The sequence below is a fragment of the Takifugu flavidus genome, chromosome 16 (genome assembly GCF_003711565.1).
Source record: "Takifugu flavidus isolate HTHZ2018 chromosome 16, ASM371156v2, whole genome shotgun sequence".
NCBI classification, from domain to species: Eukaryota; Metazoa; Chordata; class Actinopteri; order Tetraodontiformes; family Tetraodontidae; genus Takifugu; species Takifugu flavidus.
The window spans coordinates 5,847,002-5,870,467 of record NC_079535.1 but is presented as its reverse complement, the minus strand read 5'-3'; the positions used below and the strand labels follow the sequence as shown (position 1 = coordinate 5,870,467).

Sequence of the window (23,466 nt, the reverse complement as noted above, 5' to 3'; positions counted from 1 at the left end):
GGAAGGCGAATTGTCTCAGACACAGGAAGCCAAGGAATTGGGGAATGGGAATGAGGGTGAGGAGAAGTGTAAGCTGAACAAAATAGGATTTTTGTGCATGTGTGTGTGTGTGTGTGTGTGGTGTCTCTGTGGTCAGAGTAAATCTCCTTACTCAGGGGTTTTGTGCACGAAGGGGGCTTTAACGTCCCCACTCTCCTTGATGAGACATCTTTCTTGTTTGTTCAAACCATTCATTACGCTGTGGCTGTTGGAGGAGCAACATGCCACTGGCTGGTGTATTTATCACCCAGCTAAAGCGCGCTCTGGCTGACAGTGGGCGATTGATGACCGGGCCCGGGCCTGAAAGCCCGAGGAAGCCTTAATACAATGTAGATGACCCACTCCCATTTCCAATTTAGACTGCTCTTCTCCCCACACCTCGGCACTGCATCTCAGCTAGTGTACGTCTCAATTTGTGTGCCGGGCACGGGGGTGTGTGGTACCATTGTGAGTGCATGTGACAGCAAGCGAGAGCGTGGAGGCTCTATAGGCATGCGGGTTTGATGGTGACTGAGGTCAGAGCTAATGTGAACGCTGAGGAAGCTTTGCAGTGTAAGAGGGAGGGGAAAGGGGGTCGCACTCTTGTTCAGTCCTGTTCACACACACAGACACACACACATGTTGTCTTCCCAGGCCAAAGAAATGTCATCACCTTGCAATTAAAAAAAAAAAGTATTTCATTCAGTTATCATCTTTCCATTGTTAATGATTTTAGCATATTAAAGAGGAATAAGAAGAAATCAGATTAGTCCCTCTATGCAGCTCATTATTTGCTCCATCTCAACCTCGCTTGTTATTGCTTGGGCACATTCCTGAAAACCATTTGTTTTTAATCTCAACTTTAATTAAAACGAACCCCGTTAAGACAGTCTGCGCCACCATGGACGACTCTTTGCCGTCTCTTTTTTCACCTGTAAATGGGAAGACGGTTGTGGAGCATGTGGTATCACTCCATGTTCAAACGGGATTCAATTAAGCCGAGCGCACATTACGAGCTTTATGAACTTTGCTCCCTCGATGACTTTGGAGGAAGGTACGCTTCCTTGAGACTGAAGGACTTTTACCCTGGAAGTAAACCAAATGTTTGTTAGTAGACCTTGAAAAACACCTGATATCCGGCTCAAATTAGAAATGGCTTTTTCTAAAAGGATACGTCTTGTGCAGGTGTGATAGGCAGGAGTATTTGTGCCTGATTTACTCATAATGCGTCAGCGTGAATGTGTCTGTCTGCAGCGGCAGAAGGAAACACACTGTGTCTCATTTGTTTCGTTTGCGTGTGCCCCAACTCCTAATCTGGCCCTTAAAGACATCTGTCACCAGCGATCACTGTTGTTTTGTCATGCTTCATGGAAGGCCCAGGGGGAGCAACGCTACCCAAGGTCTGCCATTTATATCAGCCCGTGTTCCCTAGATTGGACCTGACACAAATAGTGTCACAGCAGAATTATATTTTCAGGTAAAAATCTTGGTGGGGGTTGTGGGGGAAATTTCACAGGATTCACTTCCTGTACTTGGCTGCACCAGAGTAAATGTGAGATTCTCAAGGAAACGCACGTCTATTCAACACAAATCTGCACCCACTCAGGAGTCACACTACTCTATAGGTACTCGTAGGTTCTTCAGAGCTTACGTGTAGTTTTTCCATATGTCTTGTTCGTGCGTGGGCGAGGTGCGGCGAAGAAAGGTGGGGGGTTATCACAGTTGACAGTTTTTGACAAACTCGCTCAGCCAGCCCTGACAGGTTTCGGACGAGTTTTGCATGCGCTCGCATGTACACGCGTGTACGTGTTATATACTGTGTGAGGGAGGGGCAGGGTTGATTGGAGGTCAGAAAAAGGTGTAGTCTTGGGTTACACAATACAACAAACAGGGGAACATATTGAATACATTCAGTTCGAAGCCAGAGCCAAGAGCCTGACTTGCAGCATGTGCTCCCTTTCAGCGTTGCCCCGTGCGAGCGCGCAAACATGTGTGAATATTTACCTTAATCTGTACGTCAGAGAGGCTAACACGTGTGTATATATTCCTGTGTTTGTTTCCGCAGCACCCATACCCTTCCGAAGAGCAGAAGAAGCAACTAGCCGCAGACACGGGCCTCACCATTTTACAAGTAAACAACTGGTGAGTCAAGATTTCCGCTCGCCATATCTCCACCACCAGCACGCCGCTGCCTTTCACTGTGAAAAGCTTTCACCTCCCTCGCCCCGTTAAGTGTAAAAAAAACCATTTTTATACATACATCCCCTTTAAGTATACACACACACACAAGCACGGAGGTGCACACACTGGCATACGCACCGACAACCTTTGTGGCATTATCATACATAAGCTACTGGGATGTTCCGGCGTTATCGGCGAAGTGTTCCGTGGCTAAGTCACTGGTCTTTGTGGTTTGATGCACATGTGTTCCGTGGGATATATTTAAGGGAGAAAGGCAAGGATCATAAGCTACACCCACACCCACCCCACCCTTTTATCCAAAACCGTACCTACTGCTATGGTACTACACTGGTGCCCCCACATAAGGCAAAACCTGCTTTACACCCCCTCCCCATTTCATATAAGCTATATGGTGGATTAAGGTTTTGGTGGCCTGGCCAGCAGGCCCTTTGTAGATGGCTTAGCGCATAACTGGGGGTGGTGGATTAAATAAAATGATCACAGAAGCAAAGAAATGATACAGGAATTACTTATCAAAATACTAGCCCAGGTTTTATCTGCAGCTTAATTTTGTTCAGTACATTCTCAGGGTGATGTTCAGATTAATTGAACTGACAGCTTCTTTTCAAATTTCCGGCAAGGTATTTGCACGGATTTCAGGTCTTACACAAACTTAATTATATGGAACCCCATTTTATCATTCTAATTCCATGTAGCAGGGGTTCTATTTACAAATGACAAGTCTGTGCCTTTTATTCACAGCTTTCCTTAATATATTTATCAAAGCGGGTTCATTTACAAAGTGCTCTATCTGTTGGGTACAGGCGGGCTGACATTAACGAAGCTTTTAGGTTTATCAGACTCGCAGCCTGACAAGCCACCCGAGGGTCAATTGATTTTTTTGGTTCCGTGATGCATTTTTTCCTCATTTTTCTGCGGATCACAATGAGAAACATGCCTGGAGAATTAGACCGGTTTGTCGGTCTTATCTATCAGCCTCCTCCCTCGCCTCTCCCCCTCTTTCATTCTAACATGCTCTCTCTTTTTTGGTCTCTCTCTGGCTCTCTCACCCCTCTCTTTATTCCCTTCCAGCCAAAGGAAGTCAAGCTACTTAAATTGGCCACAGGAACCACTGTTATCAGACTTTAATGCACCCTACAGTGTGGATAGCATTTCAATTACACCAGTAACCAAAGATTAGCCCCCCGCTTGCCTGTTTCATGCCTCGTGCCACTGTTTCGGGACGCCAAACACCTTACCTACAGGAGCAGAAAATTGAGTTGCCTTGCCTGTGTCATGGTGATTAATGCAGGAATAGTCGGCAAACCTGCGAGGGGAGAGAGACAGACAGACAGACAGACAGACAGAGATGGATATAGTGGAAAAGAAGAATCTGCCTTTGGAGGCATCGTGGAATCCAAGACAGGCGCTGAAATGGCTCAGATCCTTGCAGAAAGGGCACTCATGCCAACTATCATCCTCATGAACTTGGTTAAGCTGTGTGCCACCATGCCAGGAATCAGCTTTATTTTTACTTATGGAGGCACTAGAAAAGGAGAGAACGAGGTTTTCTCCCGGAGCCGATGGTCCACCCAGGATATGACAGACCTCCAGCATGTGGAAAAAAAAGTCAAATTCCTGTCTGGCCCCTCACATTGTTCTGCATTTCCCTTTGATGCATGGCCGCTGCCATGTTGTAGGCCAGAGAGAAGGAGAGGGAGATAGAAACAGAGGGAGGGTGAGACAGGAGCATAGGATGAGAAGTTGGGGGGGAGGATGGCCGCCGTCTTTGGTTTCCAGAGCTCTCCCTCGGGGAAAGGATGTGCTGAATCAGGCCTTTGTGCGTCGGCACAATCGCAGTCCGGCGAGGGCACAAGGGTGCTCTGTGTGATAATCAATAGACAGTGCATCTCGGAGCCCCCCTCCCCATCAAATCTCCCTGAACCATACCCTCCAACCAACGCCTCCCTGAGTTTACACTCACCTGTAGCTCAACCGTGTGCACGGAGAAAAAAAAAAAAAAATCATGCTCTGGACTGTTAATGATTTGTCTCCTAACTCAGACACACCACCTGGCTCTATATCTAGTCTGGTCTGTGTCATTAGCCGGCAGGCTCACCCCATTAGTGGTCTGATGCTAATAAAGAACAAAGAAAAGGGTCAAAGTCCACTCCGCTAATATTGAGATGACGGGGAAAGCACAATGTTGTTACGATCTTGGTTGATAGTCTGTTTGTTTAAGGGTGTCCACATGTAGCGCGTTATTGGTCGCACCCCCGGCATGCTCAGGGACAGCCTCCCAAAGGTGTCGCTACGGCGTTTGCTGACCAGCAGCTCGTGTGTTTGCTGTTTACATGTGAGACAACTGGCGTCACGCTAACCGAGCGGGGGAGTGGTCAGATATGAAATTGCATTTGTTTAAGATTGCGGGGGGGAGAAAGGTGAGGGCCGTGTCACACATGGCTTTGAGGGATAATCAAGTAGGTGAAAAAGCAGGCTGAAGTTTCTGTTGGCTGGAGTAGCGTTTACAGTTCGTCCTATCTAGCTTTATATTAGCCCGCCTCAGCAGCTCCTGGTGTCCTGCTATCAGTCTGGGCTAAATGGGGCCTGACCAAATCCTTTCATGTCTCAGCGTCAGCCCATAAACACACACGCCAACTGTTGTGCCATTATTTACCACTGTGACGATACACACACGCACGCACACAGAGGGAATTGAGAGACAACGTTGATGACAGATGACTGAGTGAAACTACAGCAAAAAAAAAAGGAAGGAAATTGCCCCCTCGTCATTTCCACATCACATAGGCAACAGTTGCCCATGTGTGTGGCCAAGAGACAAGAGAGGTTGAACTAGACCAGTGCCGTTGTTGGCATCCAGCACTGCTAATAACAATAAACAGGGCACTATTTTTACATGTCTTTTTTTCACACAGCCCCAGGGGAAACTGATGTAAAGACACACCTACACTCACACACACACACACACAGAAGGGAGAGACTCTAATTAGCAGCAGAAAAGAATACAATGAGTGAGTTATTAAGACACAGGGGTGGATTGCAGCCAACCTTTGCCCCCTGTTGGAGCACAGGTCATATGATAAGAGAAGGATATCCGACAGACGACGGCGCCACACAGCCTGTGCCTACTGAGGAGATGAAATGGGTCCAGTCTCCTCAGCCAGTCAGGTTCAAGCATGGTTTTTTCATCCTTAAGAATCCGCCCTAATCGCTGGCCAAACTCCACCTTTAGCAACAATTATCATATCACACAGCTACGATTACAGTGAGGTGGAGACGAACAATACAATGTACTGAAAAAACAAAGCCATGAAGGGATGTTCTTCCTACTTGGACATCTGTATATATTGGTGGGGGGGGGGGGGGGGGGGATCCCAGATTGCGTTTCAGCAGAGATCAACCAGGTTTAGTTTATTCTAAACAAAGATTTTCCCCACTTTTGCAATCCTCTTTTGCTCTGCTCTCCCTTTTATGCCACATTGGTGGGCCAGTTGAAGACGCCGGTTATCTGTCCGACTTGACCCAGATGGAAACGTCAGGCCTTTTTTTGTCCACAACTAGGGACTCTTGGTAGTGGCCATCTTATGCCCTCGTCTTTCTAAATATACAGCTTGAGCGTGGAGTGGCGGGGTCCGTGTGTGCAGCTGTGTGCGTGAACATGAGTTCATGTGTGTTTCTGAATAGGGGTTGTGTGTGTGTGTGTGTGTGTGCGTGTGTGTCGGGGGGGTTGCCAACAAGCATCATGATCCCTCTCATTTAGAGACTGCTAATTGGCAGTTAATTAGCAGAATTGACTCTGTTGTCAGATCCCAAGTGCCAGCCCCCCTACCGGCACCCCCTGCCCGTTAAGCAATAATAATCCCATTTTATCTGTTTTGGAAGGGGAAACGCATTTAGAAACATAAAAACATATTTTCATTATTGGCAGCATGTCGCAGTAGGTTCAGCATTCCTTACAAATATCCGCTCCTGCTGTGAAATTCACGCATATTTACCATTTCCTATTGATCGCTGATGACATGCTAGCGACGCTAACGTGGCGGGGACCGCCACTGCGGCCCGCCTCTGCTGGACTCTGGAATTATGAAAAGCAGGTGGCACTTTAATAAGACTGGCAGCGTCCGACAATAAATGATCCATCCCCCTCCTTACTTGTTTTCCTTTTAGAAGTCTCAAGTCTCTCCAAGGCTGCGGAATTCTCCCAGCAAAGATGGTACACAAGGAGTTGGAAGCCAGATGAGGCGAGATAGCGAGGCAACGAGCTGAAAGAGGCATTACAGGGAAAGCATTAGAGAGAGACGGGAGGAGGGAGGTCTTTGTGCTCTTGTCTCTGCTCCTTTTGGCTCTTTTATTCCTCAACGGCTTGGTTTTATTGGTGGGTCGTTTAATAACAAGGGCTCGGCGTTTGAAATGAAGTTGAGCTGCATTTGCGTGGGCGAGTCTCCTCTTTTTTTTTATTTTAGGATGGTAATTTCTGCACTGGGGGTGAAAACCAGAGAGGGATCCAGAGTGAGGAGGAGAGCGAGGAAGATAATACAACAGAGAGCAAAGGGATGAAAGAGGGAGAACATAAGGAAGGAAAGTAGGTTAATTTATTTCATTTGCAGGAACAGACAGAAGTTTAAGGAAGAGAGAGGCTGGTGATAGTGAAAAAAGAAAGTGCAGGGTTCTGTTTTCATGAACGAGCAGCTTAATGCACACGGGCAGCCACAGTAAGCCTGCCAGAATCTCCCTGTGCCTCAGGCCATCTGTGAGCAGAATAGCAATTTTATTACTTTGTCATTAAACCAATTTCACAGCAGTATTGTTTGTTAATGAGCAGCCACAAACGAGCAGAGATGTCACGTTCTAGAATAGCAGCAAGATTTGTGACCTCGCTTCTCCTCCGCCTCATACCGCCAACCTGCGTCTCATTCTTATTCCGCTCTTTTCCGCCATCACCCCCTTCCTTTCACATCCTTACTGTCATCCCTGCTCTCTCCCTATACCTTCCTCTCCCTGTTATAAGGGTCTGCCGCTCATAAAAAGGGGAAACGGCTGAAAGATAAAATGCAAAGTCTATACCGTCAAGTCTCTGTTTATGAGCTTCCATTTGCCTCTAAAGCTCATTGGGTGGAATGGTTTCTCCCTGGGCTTTCAGGGGCTTGCAGCTGGGAAGCCTGGGATGCAGGACTGTTGTTTAACTCCAATTCCCACAACTCCCAAGTGCCAAAAGAGGGACTAGTTGTCTTAAAAGATGCGTAACGCCGTTGGATTGGACAGTAGATACTGCGGTGCTGTATGTGTTCTGCTCCGGAGGTCAGTTGGCAGAGATTCTTATTCTTTTTGTGGATTATGGTTACGATGGAGGGGGGATGGGGTGGCGTGTGGGAGCGAGAGATTTAAACTCAGGCCCCCAGAGGATCAGACAACCTGACAGAGTAGATTTGGAATAATTAGTTTTATCTCCTGTGGGATCTACCCGGGGGAGCAGCGCGTTAGCCACAGGGTGCTGCTGTTTGCGGTGCGGCCAGCGAAATGTCGTGCACGCGTATGGAATGAGGGGGTGAGGGTGTGGGGGGCTAAAAGGGATAAAGGTGACCAGGTGTAGCAGAATGGCCTTGAGGGTGTGTGTGTGTGAGAGAGAGAGAGCGCGTACATGTGTGTATTTATGTTTGAGCCAGAGAGGACAGGAGCTCCTTCTTTAGCTGAGCTCTTTAAACTCTCTGAACCTCCACATGGTATTTTCTCTCTGTCCAGACATGCTCGCTCTCTCGCTCGCCCTGCCTGTTTCTTCCATCTATCTCCCGTGTTTGGATATGCAGTGACAACATGCAAACATGCGTGCTCTTTTATCAACGCTGTCGCATTCGTTGAATGGACAGGAGCGATCTCTAAGAGCGCGGGCACTTAAATTCTTACCTCTTGTGCATCTGTTGAGTCTGATTCATGACCCGGTGGCCTTGGAGGCTTTAAGGTACAGACCAATAAGCCCATCATCGAAGACCCTATAAATCAATGTGGTCTCTTGTTTGTTTAAGCTACGCTTTGCATCCAAGCCTGTTATGGATGAGATATTAGCCGAGCCTGTGCCAAGCTACCGGGGGGAGGGAGAGGCGAGACAGAGTCGCAGTGCCTCTTTATTAAAACAATCCCGTCTTAATTGGAACACAGCCCGACATCTTGGAGATATAAAACCTGGTAATTTGCCATTTGGGAGAGGTGAAAAATAAATGGCGTGGCTCGTTGCAGCCTGATTTCGGATGCACGCATATGTGCATGGAAAGTTATCGGTAGCTGGAGGTATTAGCTACAATTAGCCAGAACTGTGGGGTGGGAGGGATCGAGATGGGAAGGGTGATAATGGGGTGAGGTAACCTGTAGAGCTCCTTTATTTCCAACCTTATGAATATTTATTCCTCTGATTACCAGCAATTTATTCCAGGCAGTGTGCTATAGGCAGGATTATATCTGGGAAAAACAATCCTAGGTTTTGATTAGATCCTTTTTTTCAGATTTATAGACCTGGAGCTTGAGAAATGACTGCATTTGTTTCGGAGTGTCGCGTATGAAGGAGGCCAGTCAGAACTGTGCATGGCCTTTCTGAGGGCTCGCTTCAGGCCACCGGGCACACCAGAGTCCCTGCGGTCGGCTCTTCAGTGTCAGTGCGGCTCCTGCCAGCAGCCCCTTCCACAAACAACAGTTATTTATATCAGCAGCCTGCTGCTGCTTTCATCCCCAAACTCTGCCTCTGACCCGTGCTCGCACATGCGTGTCGGCGGTTTTTTATGTGTGTCAAAGCCATTATGTGCAATTGAAACTCCGCTTAATTATTCAATAGGTAAGCTGACAACATTTAACCAGTGACTCACTGATATCTGCACGTCGCACACTGATTCAAACACATCATGGAAATGTACTTGGTGGAAAGTCACTCACTCACTCACCAAAGACCCGGTGATGAGAGGAAGATGACGTCCCACAGGAAGGAAGAATCCCTTTCCAGACACATGCTTGAGTCCTGCACTCTCCTACATTCTGGATCCCGGCAGACTCAGCTCAGAGTGCAGCAGTGAGCATCCATGTTCTGTATGTTTGGACATGAAGTGGAAAAATTGGGGCGCCTTCCCAGCGCAACCTCCACCCGGCTCTTATTTCTGACTTCTGCTAATGCATTTGAGATTCGGCACTGTGAGTTTTGCATGTGTGTGTGTGATGTACCCAACCATATGTGTGTGTTACATAGGGACGCAACTGTTAAGCCCCCTCTTGGCAGGCCCCCTTCTCTTTGAGCTGAACCCATTATAGTCCTACAAAGGAGGGAAAATAAGATACGTTTGATACGAAGCAAAAGAAATAGATTGGCCTTATTTCCTTCCTGGCTGCTGAAACGCAGACACTTGTGTTGCCTAGACGATTCAGGCAATTGACACTCAATTTTGTTTGAAATATCACGCCTCTATCATGTCATTATCAGCTTCCCCTGGTAATCCACAAAGCTGCTCTGTTTGATATCTGACAATAAGGGGGAGTCACAGAGTCACGGAATCTCTCACTCGATTACCAGGCAGAGGAAGAAAGGGATGAGCATGAAAGGGAGCAGAAGATGACATAGAGAGAGGGAGCCAGGCAAAACGGCTAAAATGATCCCACACTAGCACGAAAGTGTTGAGAAGAGGAGAGTAGATCATACCTGCCCTCTCTGCCTCTACATAATGCCATAAAACAAAGGCGTGATCCTGAAAGCACACCTACTCGCCTGGGCATTTGATTCATATTCCTGTCAGCTTCCGTTTATGTATGTGCAAAAATACCAGCAGGTTTCTGTTTATTTGGCGCCGGCTGACTCACGAGGAATGAGCATTACCTTCCGGCGCTGACGACCCCTGTCTCGTGCCGCGTGCTGTAACCTTTGATGGGAGCTGATATCGACATATGTTGGAGGATTTCAAACAGGAGACGCGGCTCTTGGTCACTCTGCTTTAACATCATTTATTCATGCACATTCATAAGTTTTCCTGAGGGAGGCAGGAAGGGGAGATGCCCCTGAACTGGCTGTATGAACTGGGCCTCTGAGGAAAAGGAGGTTAATGACAGGAACTATTAGTGGGACTGGGAAAAGTGAAAGGATAGAAGGTTCCACCGGTTTATCAGAAGTCTGGTAAAGCCGGGGCAGGTTAGCCGTGCTGTGTTGCTACGGTAGGGTCCCGTTCATACAGGTGTGTTGATGCCTGGGGCAGGTTTGGCCCTGGTCCATCCCATTCACCCAGGCTGATCTGAACAATAACTATCATAGCTCTTAAAAGGGAGGGTGAAGCGTTGAGAAGGAGATGCCTCAGAGCTCTATCAGGGCCAAGAAAAACCCCCCGCTGCCGTTGTCAGAGCTTGTTGACGATTTAGCGGAGCTAAAAACGGGCAAGATTTTTTTTTTTTTGTCTTTAGCCCCTCTACACCTCCATAACCCTCATATTTTCCCTCTTCTTCTCCCTCTGCCTCCTGCGCTGGGTATTTTTCTGCTGCCGTAGGACAGAGCGTGGTGAAGAGACGTGAACAAAGTGCTGCTGTGTGGAGCAGCAGCTGCTGCTCACCAGATCAAAGGGGCAACAAGCATGGTCTTCCTGGCTGAACGTTCCTCTGGAGGTGTTTGACGGACAGTCAGCAGCTGGGGTCCACCCGGCCCGCCACGAGGGGTCAGGCTGCTGGACCCCGGGCGTGTGGGTTACGTGTCCTAGCTCAGTGTTGGCTGGAGTAAATAAGGAGGCCGGGATTACTATAATATAATAGCCTAGAAAGTCCCTGCACTCCTGGGATTATTAGTGCGTAATATTTTTCATAAACCAGTAAGAATTGAGAAAGTGAGACGTTGATGTTTCAGCTCAGGATGCTTCTTATCTTATCTTAATTTGCCGACAACCATTCAAGGCAGGAAATGCATGGGCACATGCAATGCAAGGAAAACTTCTAAATAAAATATAATATAGTTAAATATAATATGCATATTTTTAAATTGTGTCTCAGATCAAGGGCTGATATTGGACAGCAGTAAAGCCTTCCACGCTGCAGCCCTCCACCGCTTTAGGAAATCAGAGCAAGAAAGGCGCGATACACAGAGCGAGCGTGCCGCAGTGCTATTGATTTATTTTAATTAGCTGCTCGTTAAATCTTGTCAGTTTGCAACACAAATATATAATTCTTTGTCTGATTTTCCGCTCGAGCCTTAATGACTCACGCACCCCGGGTTTTGGGGAGCAACGGCTTCTGCAGCGAGACTGACAGAGCAGTGCAAATGTTACTCATATGAGGCTGAGGGAGGGGGGTGGGGGTGGTGGTGGTGGTGGTGGTGGGGGGTGCCACAAAAGGGCAATGAGCAGAGTAATAAAAAAGGAAAGAAAAACAGGTCAGTGAAAGTCCATGGAAGAGAGGTGAAACAGTTCCCCTTTGAGAGGGAGACAAAAGAGTATAGAGGGGTACGGTGCAGCTCGGCCCGCTGGATGAGAGAGAGACAGAGGTAAAACTATGTAAACACGGCAGCTGCCCCAAACATGGGCCCTCTCCGACGTTCTTAAAAAACCATCCTGCCTCGCTCTGCTAGACATCTGCACTAAATCAAACACGGCGGTGAGGTAATGTTCGCTTATGTCTCTTGAATCCCTGTTTTAGCTTAAAGAAGGAACAGCTTTAAAGAAAACCGGAGGGGAAAAAATAGACCGAAAATGGGAACGCGGTACCGGGAACGCTGGCCCTTCCACTCCTGTCTCTTCACCATCCCTTTGTGTCCTTCCTGGAAAGCCGAATCCTGGGAAAAGCTGCTTTGTGGCCATTTATGATGAATTCACTGATAGCGTAAGTTCAGTCAGGTGGTAAACCTTAAATAAACGGTTACCTTGAGCCTGTCGGGACCATGTGGGCGGATTTAAGCCGCTGTTGTTGACACTACAGTAGATCAGTGTTGGAGGTACAGTAGCCCCTGACTGCCCGCTGTCTGACCAGGCCATAATTAGACTTTGCTTATATTAAACAAATCTCCTCATGAAGGTTAATTTGCATCCACTTCCTGGTTAAAGTGTGGCTACCCCCCCTCTGAATCTTTCTTAAAAAGAGAGGAGATCAAACTAAAGCCTTCCCTCTTTTATTCAAGTGAGCTGTGACCCAATCACTGAAGGTTTGGAATCTTATTTCTGTCTGAAGCCGAAGTATGGAAGCAATGAGCTTTAATGGGAACCATGTTTGCGAGCAGTGATCGGGGATTGAGTGCAGCACATTCTTATTCAGATTGTGTTGCAACTAATCTTTCTGCAAAGACAGGCAGAGGCTCGGGGATTTGACGGGCAAACGGAAACTTCCAGCCCGGTTGCGGGCACACGATCTGCCCAAATTGTCAGATTTCAGGACTGGCGGACTTCGAACTTTCTGAATTGTATTCACTCCCTTTGGACTCTGAGTATTTTGACTGTGATTCCGGGGACAAAGCTCTGTTTCTGTTTTCCCTTCTGCTCGACTCAGTTCATTATCACAAACTCGTCAAACAAGTGACCCTACGCCCGATTGGTTGGATTTTGCTCCGCTCTCTGCTTTAATTGGCCGGCGGAGCAACGATTCTCTCTCTCTCTCTCTCTCTCTCTCTCTCTCTCTCTCTCTCTCTCTCTCTCTCTCTCTCTCTCTCTCTGCGTTGGATGCGCTCCAGTGTGGGGTGGTTTGGCGTGATGATTTCTCAGGGAAGGAATGCTGACAACAGGAGCGTGTTACCAGGTGTGGCTGCAAGTCAGATAACCAGAAACAAGGCCGTTCTGACAGATCGTGATGAGGCAGCGAGGGAAAAAAAAAAGAATAAATGAGCCTGACTGACTTGTTTTGCTGTGTTTGTGTCTTTAAACTTCCAGTAACCTTTGTCAGCCTATTAGGGCCCTTCTTTTATGATGATCCAGCTGCTTTTGCATTGAAGTGATGCCTCGTAAAATTAAAAGACTCTACCTTATAAAACAGAGCCGCGTGATGTTCTTGATTAAGCTCCTCCTCCTCGTGGGAGTCAGAAGATATTAGTAACCAGGGATGCCGTGTTGATGCAGTCTAGTCCAGACCCTGGGTCAAGTGGCCTCCTGCTGCCCTGGCTCCATGACACATACTGTATCTGTCAGTCATTGCAGTCTGCAAAGAGCTTCATTGTGGTGGGAGTCCCCGAGCGAGATGCATATTGCATCTGCACACACACATGCTTCTGCACATGTGCGTCTTGCAGCAGGGCAGCAAGAATTGCCTTTGTAAGCCAATTGGCAGCAGCGTGTCGAGAATGCGCTAACGTGCACATCAACGCATATCGAGTGACGAAAGCGAGCGCATCCGTGCTGCAGCAACTTTTCGATACGCGCTCGAAAATGTGTTTGAGGGAACCCGGCTGTGCGCATTAAGCCGCAGTGGGGCTTTGTGTTCCCCACCGGGGCCGCTCTCCCCTGCAGTAATGTACACATTCTGAGCTGTATCCCCAGGAATGACCTCCACGTGACCTCATAACCTTGCCTTTAATTATTTGTTTGAAGACAGCATGGAGTTCCCATGCTGAGAGGCGCTCTGTGTACCGTGGGTGCGTGTGTGTACATGTGTGTTGGTGTGCCTGCATTCTAACGCTGAGCAGAGGCAAGGCCGTAATAGGCTGCACCGCCAGATGTAGATAATAAAACAGGGGCTTTGGGTAGGAGGGTTTCGGCCTGTGTCCCCTGTGAGCCTTCTATGTTCTGGTTAGCCTACAGACACACTGGCGGTACTTGTGGTCATGTCAGCCGTGTCCATGTCTGTGCAGACGTGTTTTAGCAAGAGGCTGGGAATTCAGAGTTCCTGCGGTCGCTCGGTCGGTGGGTCTGTCTGTCTGTCTGTCTGTCTGTCTGTCTGTCTGTCTGTCTGTCTGTCTGTCTGTCTGTCTGTCTATCTATCTATCTATCTATCTATCTATCTCTATCTATCTATCTATCTATCTATCTATCTATCTATCTATCTATCTATCTATCTATCTATCTATCCATCCATCTATCCCCTCATCCCAGGGGGATTCCAGTTGTGTTGTCCTAAGCACACACCATTAGCAGCTCACCGGTCAGGGGAAAACACTGTTATCAGACCCAGCTCTGATAATTTCAATTGACTTTACTCAGGCTGATAAAAGGTTCTCTGAGGCTAAGAGGTGAGCCCATTGGTCACCCCCCCAACCACACACACACACACACACACACACACACACACACACACACACACACACACAAACACACACTGCCTCAAGTGCATTTCTTTTCCTCCTGGTTACTGTAGCAACTTGTTAGCATACAAAATCAGCCCGTTTCGTGTGACGCGAAAGGTGAAGCCAACGAGGAATGTTGACAAGAAGCAACCTGCAAGACAAGAAGGGATTTGCTTTTTAAGAAATATAAAAAATTTAATCTTTTTTTAAAAGAGCAGGTACCACAAGTGCTCCCTCCACCGGCCCCTCGAGGCCATTGTGTTTCCTCTGCAGACACCACAGGCCATGTGGGCTAATTTAGCACCCGTGAAGAACATTCCTGATATTATGTGTTTATGGTTATGTCCCAAAATAGGCACGAATACACGTGGTTGTGATTTAAACCCATAAAGTACACATAGAAGGGGAGAGAACGGGATGCGTGTCGTATTTTGGCGGTAGGTTTTCACTTAAAGAAGCGGCGTGATCTGAGCAGCTCGCCGTTTACCCGCTCGGTTTGTTGTGATGCCGGGAGCGTCTTTCTGTCGCGAGAGCCTCAGACCTTCCTGACTGTTGCTTCAGCTAAAGCTCTGTCAGTCGGCATCCTTTCATAACCAAATACTTTCCCAGTCAGTAAAAGTCAAGCCTCATTTGTTTCTTAAGCTCCAAATCATACAAAACAGTTACCAACTATCCCCCCCTGACATATGGATGCATTTCATCTTTTCCTCACAGGGGCATTTACCTGCATTCTGGATGCCCCCCCGGCAAATCAGCTCCGAGACTCTCTTTTCCCCAACTGTGCATTTTGTACTTTTAAGCGTGTCTCTTTGAGCCTTCAGATTACAGGCGTTTATGTTCATTGGAGAAGGTAAAGGCAGGTATCAGGGCTTCATGGGGAATTAGGAGGCCAAATTGGTTCCAGCTCTCCCTCCCTTCTAATGACCACTTCTTTAGCCGCGCTGATGGTGCCGCCGCCTGCACTCGGGAAGAGGACTGAATTGCTCTTTTGCTTTCTTTTCTTTTTTTTCCCACCAAAATGGTGGACAGCTCCAATGGGAGTCACCTCCTAATATCAACCACATGGTGATAGCCACGCCGCTACATTTGTAGCATGTTGAAGCAGATGAGAGAGAAAATGGTGGATGAAATAGACTAGTAGATGTGTTTCTAACACTTACTGGCCAGTTTAACACAGCCCAGGACATCCCCCTGGAAGTTAAAAGGTTTGCCCCTGGCTGGTAGTCACCTCAGCACGACCTCTGGCTCCTTGCTGGAAAAGCCGCAGGAGTGAGGCAGGCTGGGTAGGCTTTGTGGAGCTCCTCACTGCTGTGCCGGTGATAAAACTTCAGACAGCCTAATTGATGGGCTCGCTGACATAACAATACTTTGTGAAAGCACGGAGTGGCCCATGCCTGGTCCTCATTTTTAGACAGCTGTAAGGGGAGCAGAACCCCCTACAATGCGGCCAGCGAGGGGTTCCAAAGAGGGGAAGGGTGCAGGGTGGAGGTGGGGAGCAATGAAAGGAACCATTTGTATCCCACACTGCTAACCTAAAGCTTACTTTGGAATTCCAGTGGGTGATAACATGCCAGGGGTACATTGTTTTGGTGAATGATCGGTAGGCCGGATCCTGTACAGTGTCGTGTGCGCGCGGACACAGAGGGAGGGATGCACCACCGCTTCTTCAGCTTCTCCAACTTCCACTTAATAGCCTACTTGAAGAATGTCTCCCCGGTGCCTATAGCAACCAAACATAATCAAAAGCTTTATTAAAAGAGGGGGGAATAGATCATAAGGAACATTAAAAGTATCTCCGCTGGGCTCCCAAGTCAGCACACAATTGCCCTTTTGTTTGCCGCTGTTTTGTTGCGGGCGCCGCTCTTAAGCACTCGATGGCTAATGTTGCCATTAAGTTGTGCAAAAAAACTGTTTCGTCTCTGTGTTTGCCCGGGATGAATCTGCATGCGTGCCTGAATGCCGGGTGATTTAAAATCTGTTTCTCTCTCTCTCTCTCTTCCCCCCTCCTCTTCTCCAGGTTCATTAACGCCAGGAGAAGAATAGTACAGCCCATGATTGACCAGTCAAATCGAGCAGGTAAAAACAAGTCAGCTGACCCTCTTTCTCTGTTGCTCTCCCGCATGAAGAAACCATCCCAAAATATTATCTCGCATGCATATTGTATCCGTAGCCTGTTTTTAAAAGGGGCATTCCTCCTCTTTGTCCCCGGATTCTATATTAGCACCCTTTAAGAATTACCAATCAAACCCGAGAGTAGTGCCAACACCATCATTAGCACCGATATTAGCTTTTTAGATCATGGTTTTATTTACTTCCATCTATATATTATACAATGTACAAACAGCCCTGAGTGACAAGTAAAGCTGGAAGTATTTGCAAGAGTAGGCGACTCCTCCTGCAACCCATGCGTGGAATATTTGCCGGCATGCACTTAATGTGCTAATCAACAGTTTCCACAAAAGCAGCATGACTAATAGCTCCTTCTAATCTTTGACGAATTACAGATTATCCAAGATAATGCTGTTATAGTCCTAGAATACACTGTTTTCCTCAGTCTCCGAAGAGCATTATTCAATTAGTGCTAATAACAGACAAAATAAGCCACAGCCGAGCATGACTGATGAAAAACTGGCCCGACTGGATGTGATACACATACATTTCAAGCATTTTGAGGTTTTACTCGACCCTAAATGCGGAAGATGTGTGCGTAACTCCTGTAAACCCGTCCAAACGCATGTTTTCCCCTCTTACTTAGCGAACAATGACTCCACGTGCATGCACGATGACCTACTGTATGCATGTTTGCATGTCTCACACGAGTCAGTGTGGTCAACAAACATGAGCACAATGTCTTACAGTATGTTTGGGCTGAAGCTGGGACAATTGCTGATTGTCTGGTGTGTTTTCTCTTCTTCTTCTCCTCCCCCCTCCCACCCTTTTTCATGTCCACGTTTTGACTACAATCAGGTTTTCTTCTTGATCCTTCAGTGAGCCAAGGAGCAGCGTACAGTCCAGAGGGCCAGCCGATGGGCAGCTTCGTGCTGGACGGTCAGCAACACATGGGGATCCGACCAGCCGGTGAGCGTGCCCCCCCCCACTCCCACTGTCTGTTTCCCACTCCCATGCCTGCCTCACCTCCCACCATGACAGGCCCACTTGATCACCTTGTATGCTGCATGATATTTAGTGTGGACAGCCACAAATAGAACTAACAAGCCGCTCCACCGTGGCGATAACACCTCACACTGAGCTGCATGTGGTGGGGGGAACTCTCACCAGAGGATGTACAGGACGCAACGCACTGTCGTTCCTTTACCTGCTTCACTTCCTCTCATCGGTTTCCATCTAATGCTAACTAAGCTCATTCTCCCTCTCATGGGTCTCACCTGACCTCTCTGTGATTCGAACTTCTGCTGACGCTTTTCTGGCCTTTATCTCTTCTTTCTAGGGCCTATGAGTGGAATGGGAATGAATATGGGCATGGATGGGCAATGGCACTACATGTAACCTCCATCTTGTAAAGCAAAACGCAAAGAGAAAGGGGGAAGTAAGTACTAGGTTCTTTTTCTTGTATTTTGTTGGGCTTTTTTTTTGTGGCGGGTGGGTGGGATGGGGGGATTTCCTTTTACTCCAACACAAAAAGATTTTGCAAAGGCTCAAACCACACAGACCCCTACTGTCGAGTGCGACCCAGGCGTTTCATCAAGCTGCTTTATGGGGACTGCTCGGAGAAAAAGGGGGAACCGTCCTGGGACCCGACTTGTGGCGCCAGACCACAGCAACAACAACAGGAGAAGGAGGGGATGAAACAAGCCGGTGTGGCACGGGCAGATTTATTTATCACAACAGCGCCATCGCTCTCCCCATCCCGGACAGCCAATGCAAATGTTGGACATTTAGGGAAAAAATAACATCTCCAGGGGAAGGGGCTGTCGGGGAGAAATTAAGCAGGCTCCAGTGAAGCGATAAAGAAGGAGAAGTGAAACTGTCCTCCGAGTGGCATAAATCTGTCTGGGGAAGGATTGATGCCCAAATTATCTTATATGCAAAGACGGGAACACCACAGTACATTACGGCCCCAGAGCGAGATATACGGTCCTTGGGTGACACGGCCGATCCTTCATTGGGGGTTTGGTTTGAGCCGAGCAAAGGGAGCCATGAGTGTGTGTGAGGGTCGGAGGAGGAGGGGGCCTGTGTTTTGATTATATTTTTTCTTAAACTGGAGGATTTAGGGTGGGGAAGGGTCTTTCCTGACCTGAGACTCACAGACGACAAGAAAGACAAAATAAATTTATAAGGTTGTGGACGCAGGCGCGAAGGCATCTAAAAGGGAAGAGGGCTTGTTCACACATCTACATGTAGTATCCTTGAGTTGGCACACACACACACACACCACACACACACACACAACACACACACACACACACACACACACAGCTAAATGGCAGCGGTCTGATTAAGCCGGCCATCCCACCTCCCGCTTGTGCAACAGTGCTGACATTTGAAAAAATCAAGACACATCACATCCCAAAGGCGGCGGGGCAGCAGCGATTTTATTTTAACACCCAAACACCCCCCCCCCCCCCCTGCCCAATGAGGCACAATACAATAACACTTACCTTGATTAAAAGAACCCTTTATATGTAAATGGAGGCGGGATTTTCTAAAGGGTCACGGCGGCAATTGTGCCGATAGACATCATTTCACCCTTCGAGTCCCTGCTTCCTCCCTCTCTTCCCGTGGGTGTCTGCGTCTCTCGCCCGCTTCTGTCATTGCTAATGGCAACAGGGGGAGAAAAGGGGAAAAAAAAAATCTGGAAGCAATGTTCCCTAAAACGGCCACACAGAGACAACATTTGCTCAGGTTGGATAATTCTTAATATAGGGCGATATCGTTTTGAGACTATTTAATTATGCAACATACTTTATGCCTCATGACCAATTACATTAATAGCTTAATCCAGAGGAATATCATCCTCTCTTGATTTGATTACACAGCCACACAATATGGTATACGTGGTACTTAATTATGACCAGCCATTGAGCAGGACCGCTGTGCCATAACAGAAGTGCGGCAGAGCCGGCGCGCAGAAGTGTTAAGAGGCAGCGAGAGGGGCCCGGTTTGTCCACAGTTATTGTCTTCAGATGGTTTTACCGCTCTTGTTAATAAAATAGGAGGGGTGGGGTGTGTGTGTGTGTGTGTGTGTGTGTGCATGCGTATATGTGTGTGTGTGTGTGGGGGGGGGGGTCCCCAGATCTACTTAGCAGAATGACTACAGCTTACAAGACTGGAGATTAGCAGCTTACAGTGTCAAAAACATCTGCTGGGCCTTTTAACAGGAGCCGCTCTGGGTTATATGGAGGTGAGGGGCACCCATCATACCCCGGCACCTTGAATGATTTATTTATTTTATGACCCCAGTAGTGAGGTTTTAAGAGACCTTCACTGACAAACATGTGCATTTCAAATGAACTGACACAGAAGGGGAGTATTAGAAAATGGTGCAGCTTCCAGCCAATGAGAGCGGTCATTAATCTTGGCCTTTGCTGTCCCTTTTTTTCCTCCTCTCTCCCTTCTGTCCTCCTCTTCCTTTTCCCCTTGCTGGGGCCCTCCAGTGTAATTTCTTAATTGCAGTGTACTAAGGTGGAGGAATGCAGAGAGTGAGCATGACTAGTGACCTTGCAGCGACCTCTCCCCTCCTATTACAGCTTCTAATCCCCCAGGGGTTCACATTACAAAGCAGGTCGGCCCAGACCCAATCGCAGACCCAGGCCCCCTGGCTCCAGCGGGACCCCCTGCTCTCTCGCTTGCTCTCTCCCCAAGGTCCAGGCCTCTGGACCAGTCATGTTCCCATACTCCAGCCCCTGGCTCCAGGAACAACCCCCACCGGCATTTCTTTTTTTTTTTTTTTTCCTGATTACAACAAACAGCCGTGCGAAAAGCCAAACAGTGGCACTGCTGAGCCGGCTCTGTGTCCTGGGTCCCGTCACAGTGTGAGGGGAAGCCAACATGCTGGGGTCCCCACACATATGAAGCAGAGTCTGTCCTAAGGGGTATCAACATGCCCCGGCAGCTCTTTCTTCTTTCCCCTCCTTTTGTCTTTACTGCATCCACTTCCTCTCTGTGCATTTCGTACGGCCGCTTTGTGCTTCTCCATTAAATGTGTCGAGGACGGCGTGCAGTGACCAGCGGCTGCAGCAGCTTTAGCAAAAAGGTTTTGGCAGCAGGTGCTCCGTCTGAGCACCGTCGAACGCAGCATGCACGACGAAGGGTAGCGAAGGCCACTGACCGAGCTGGCCGCCCAGTAAAATGCACAATATGAAATTAAAGTCATTATAGATGCAAAATCAGCAGACTCAACTTCTCCTACAGGTCTGAAATCCAGCTAAGCAGGCCCTGAGTGATTCAATCATTTCTTTTATGGACTTTGAGTCACGAGAGAGAGTCTGTGGGGTTTGTCAGCTGGGGATTTGGCCGCTCCACTTGTAAAAGTCTTAGCGCTCCTCCACATCAATACGCTCCGTTCGTTTTTTCCCTCCCATCCTCTTTGTACAAGCGTGGTGTCTGTGGATGACTGAGGATCATTTTCCGACCTGAGACCTGACCACAGCGCTATTGGGCATTGTAAACCACTCACCATGGCCTAAAATAGCCCAGTGCAATAACATCTCTCTTGACTTGTCCGAGCTAAAAGCGCCGCCGTCGCAGTGTCATAAAATCTGATAAGCTCTTTGTAGCCGCGGTTGTTTTGTAAATTGAATTAACGGTGGAAACAGAAAGTCGTTTCATTGATGTGTTTTTTTTTGTTTGTCTTCTCAGGTCTGCCAGGCATGCCAGGGGAGTACGTACCTCAGACCGGTCCTATGGGCATGAGCATGGCCCCACACACTTACACTGACCCTCACCAAATGGCCCCCCACCCCTCTGTCCTCCGCCACGGACCCCCTCTCCACGCGTACCTGCCCGACCACCCTCACGGCCACCACGCACACCACCACTCCCACCACACCATGCTGATGCATGGAGGACCCTCGTCACACCCAGGAATGGCCATATCTGCACAGAGACCCCCTTTGCTCACTCCCATTGACCCCAGTACGGGAGGACAAGGCCTGGACATCCACGCCCAATAAAATAAGGGAACTTTGCTACCACGACAACAGCAGCTACTACAATTAAAAAGAAAAAAGAAAACAGCAGCCAACAATAAATCCTATTTTGAGGCTATTTTTAAGAGTAAAAAGCGAACACTTTTGACCAGAATTTGACACTAAAGAAAAAGAATTCCAGATGAGCTGTGATATTTTTTTTTTTTAAAGACTTGTCAATTTTGTTACTTTCATCCAAACGGAGGACCAAGCTGTCAAGAACACTTTGTAAAGTCTTGGGCTTTTGGTAAAGATCAACGGAGGATGTTTTGATGTACACGTGCGCGACGAACGGACAAGACGCACGCACCCAAACACACACACACACACACACACACACCTTCAGCGCACTCACTCACACACACATACACACATACGTAAACACGTTCAGTACGCTTTCATGTGATGTGCTCAAACGCTTCGAAAATAAAATCACTCTGAAAGATTTAAAAAAGAAACAACAGAAAGACTCCAAGAGTTATAACTACTGTAGTATAAAAAGTATAGATAAATAAGTTAAAACTTGTGCTTTTTTTTTTTTTCGTTGATCACATGGTTTATGTTTCCTGAGCTAGTTTTAGAATTAAAGGTTAACCTTTTCTCTCTCACACTGTGTGTGCTCCTTCCTGGAGGAGAAACTGTCTCGCAGCGTAGCACTATTAAAAAAAATCAAAGAAAGGAACAATAAGAAGATGGAACATCTCAAAAAAGAAAAAAATTAAAGGCTCCAGAACACAGAGGGTGATCCGGTCCTGTCCCCCCCACCGTAAGAGCAGGGCATGATGGGAAAAGGCTGCTAAACGACACCGGATCTCTCCAGAAGATTTTGAACATTTGTCATGCCCTTCTTTTTTTTTTTTTTTTTTTTTTGGTTAATGAATGAATGTCGCCCTGTAGTTTTTAAAGGAAAAAAAAGGTTCTTTGTTTGAATTGCCCAAGCACTGGATTGTGTTGGTTTTATACATTTTTATTTTATTTTATTTTTATTTTTTTTTTGTACCCTGGACTCTCCTTGGTAAGAGCCTATTGAAGGAAGCTTAGCAGTGGAAAAGCAACATCCTACAGCGCTTCTTTACCTGCGGATCAACGCTGTCGCCATGAGGACAGTACTGACACAAGCGTTGAGTCTGTGGCACTGGAGAAGCATTTGATGGTTGATGCACCAAAAAAACTTACAAGTAAAAAAAAAAAACAAAAGAAAAAAAAACTTAAATTATGAACTCAATGCTTTTGGGGGAAAAAAGCAGAGAGAATATTGTAACAAACTTCGTACAGAGTTCAGTCTATTAATTGTTTCATGTTAGATATTCTATGTGTTTACCTCAATTGAAAAAGAATGTTTTTTGCTAGTTTCAGATCTGCTGTGGCATTGATATTGTATGTCCATGAATTCCTTCCTTTTTCAGCACGTGTTCCTCACTAGATGATAAGATGCCGTCTCCCTTAAGCTTTGTCAAAAATACATTAAATACTTGTATGGGGACTGTGACGTAATGTTTAAAAGGTGTTCAGTCACAAATGCTGTAATAAATATTTCATTTTTTGATTTTTGTTAGATTTTTGTGTCATTAACTGTGTTGTAAAGTCATTATTATTATCATTATGCTGTAGTTTTTTATTCTATTTTGTAAATTCCCCAGAAAAAGCCCAAACAAACTCTACTTTTCCCTGCACTCCCCTTTGCAGTAGCTTTTTTTGATTTACCCAGATGGACCCGTTTGTTGCTTGATGTCATCTTAAAATTACAAGATAGCAAATGATGCCTGAAATGTCCTCAGCATCAAATGTAAACGTTCAGATGCAAGCGAAGGGTGCAGATTACACCGCAGATTCTCCACAACCGTCTTTGTTTTAGACTCGAAGACAAACTGTCAACATTGATGGAAATTAAAG

The 23,466-nt window shown here is 47.2% G+C and overlaps 1 protein-coding gene across 8 annotated transcripts in view; it reads left to right on the top strand.

Annotated features, from left to right (window-relative positions):
• meis2a (Meis homeobox 2a) overlaps window positions 1-23,119 on the top strand; it is a 70,310-nt gene extending 47,191 nt beyond the window's left edge. For 3 of the 8 annotated variants that reach the window (XM_057058738.1, XM_057058737.1, XM_057058739.1), the window contains 4 exons: window positions 2,084-2,160; window positions 16,443-16,501; window positions 17,393-17,503; window positions 21,245-23,119. In XM_057058738.1, the coding sequence (XP_056914718.1) occupies window positions 2,084-2,160; window positions 16,443-16,501; window positions 17,393-17,503; window positions 21,245-21,558 (561 nt within the window). In that variant the 3' untranslated portion in view covers window positions 21,559-23,119. Of the gene's footprint in view, window positions 1-2,083; window positions 2,161-16,442; window positions 16,502-17,392; window positions 17,504-17,873; window positions 17,973-21,244 lie in introns of all 8 variants that reach the window. The other 5 variants (XM_057058741.1, XM_057058742.1, XM_057058743.1 and 2 more) reach the window with 3 other exon arrangements.
• The last annotated feature ends 347 nt before the right edge of the window (window positions 23,120-23,466 follow it).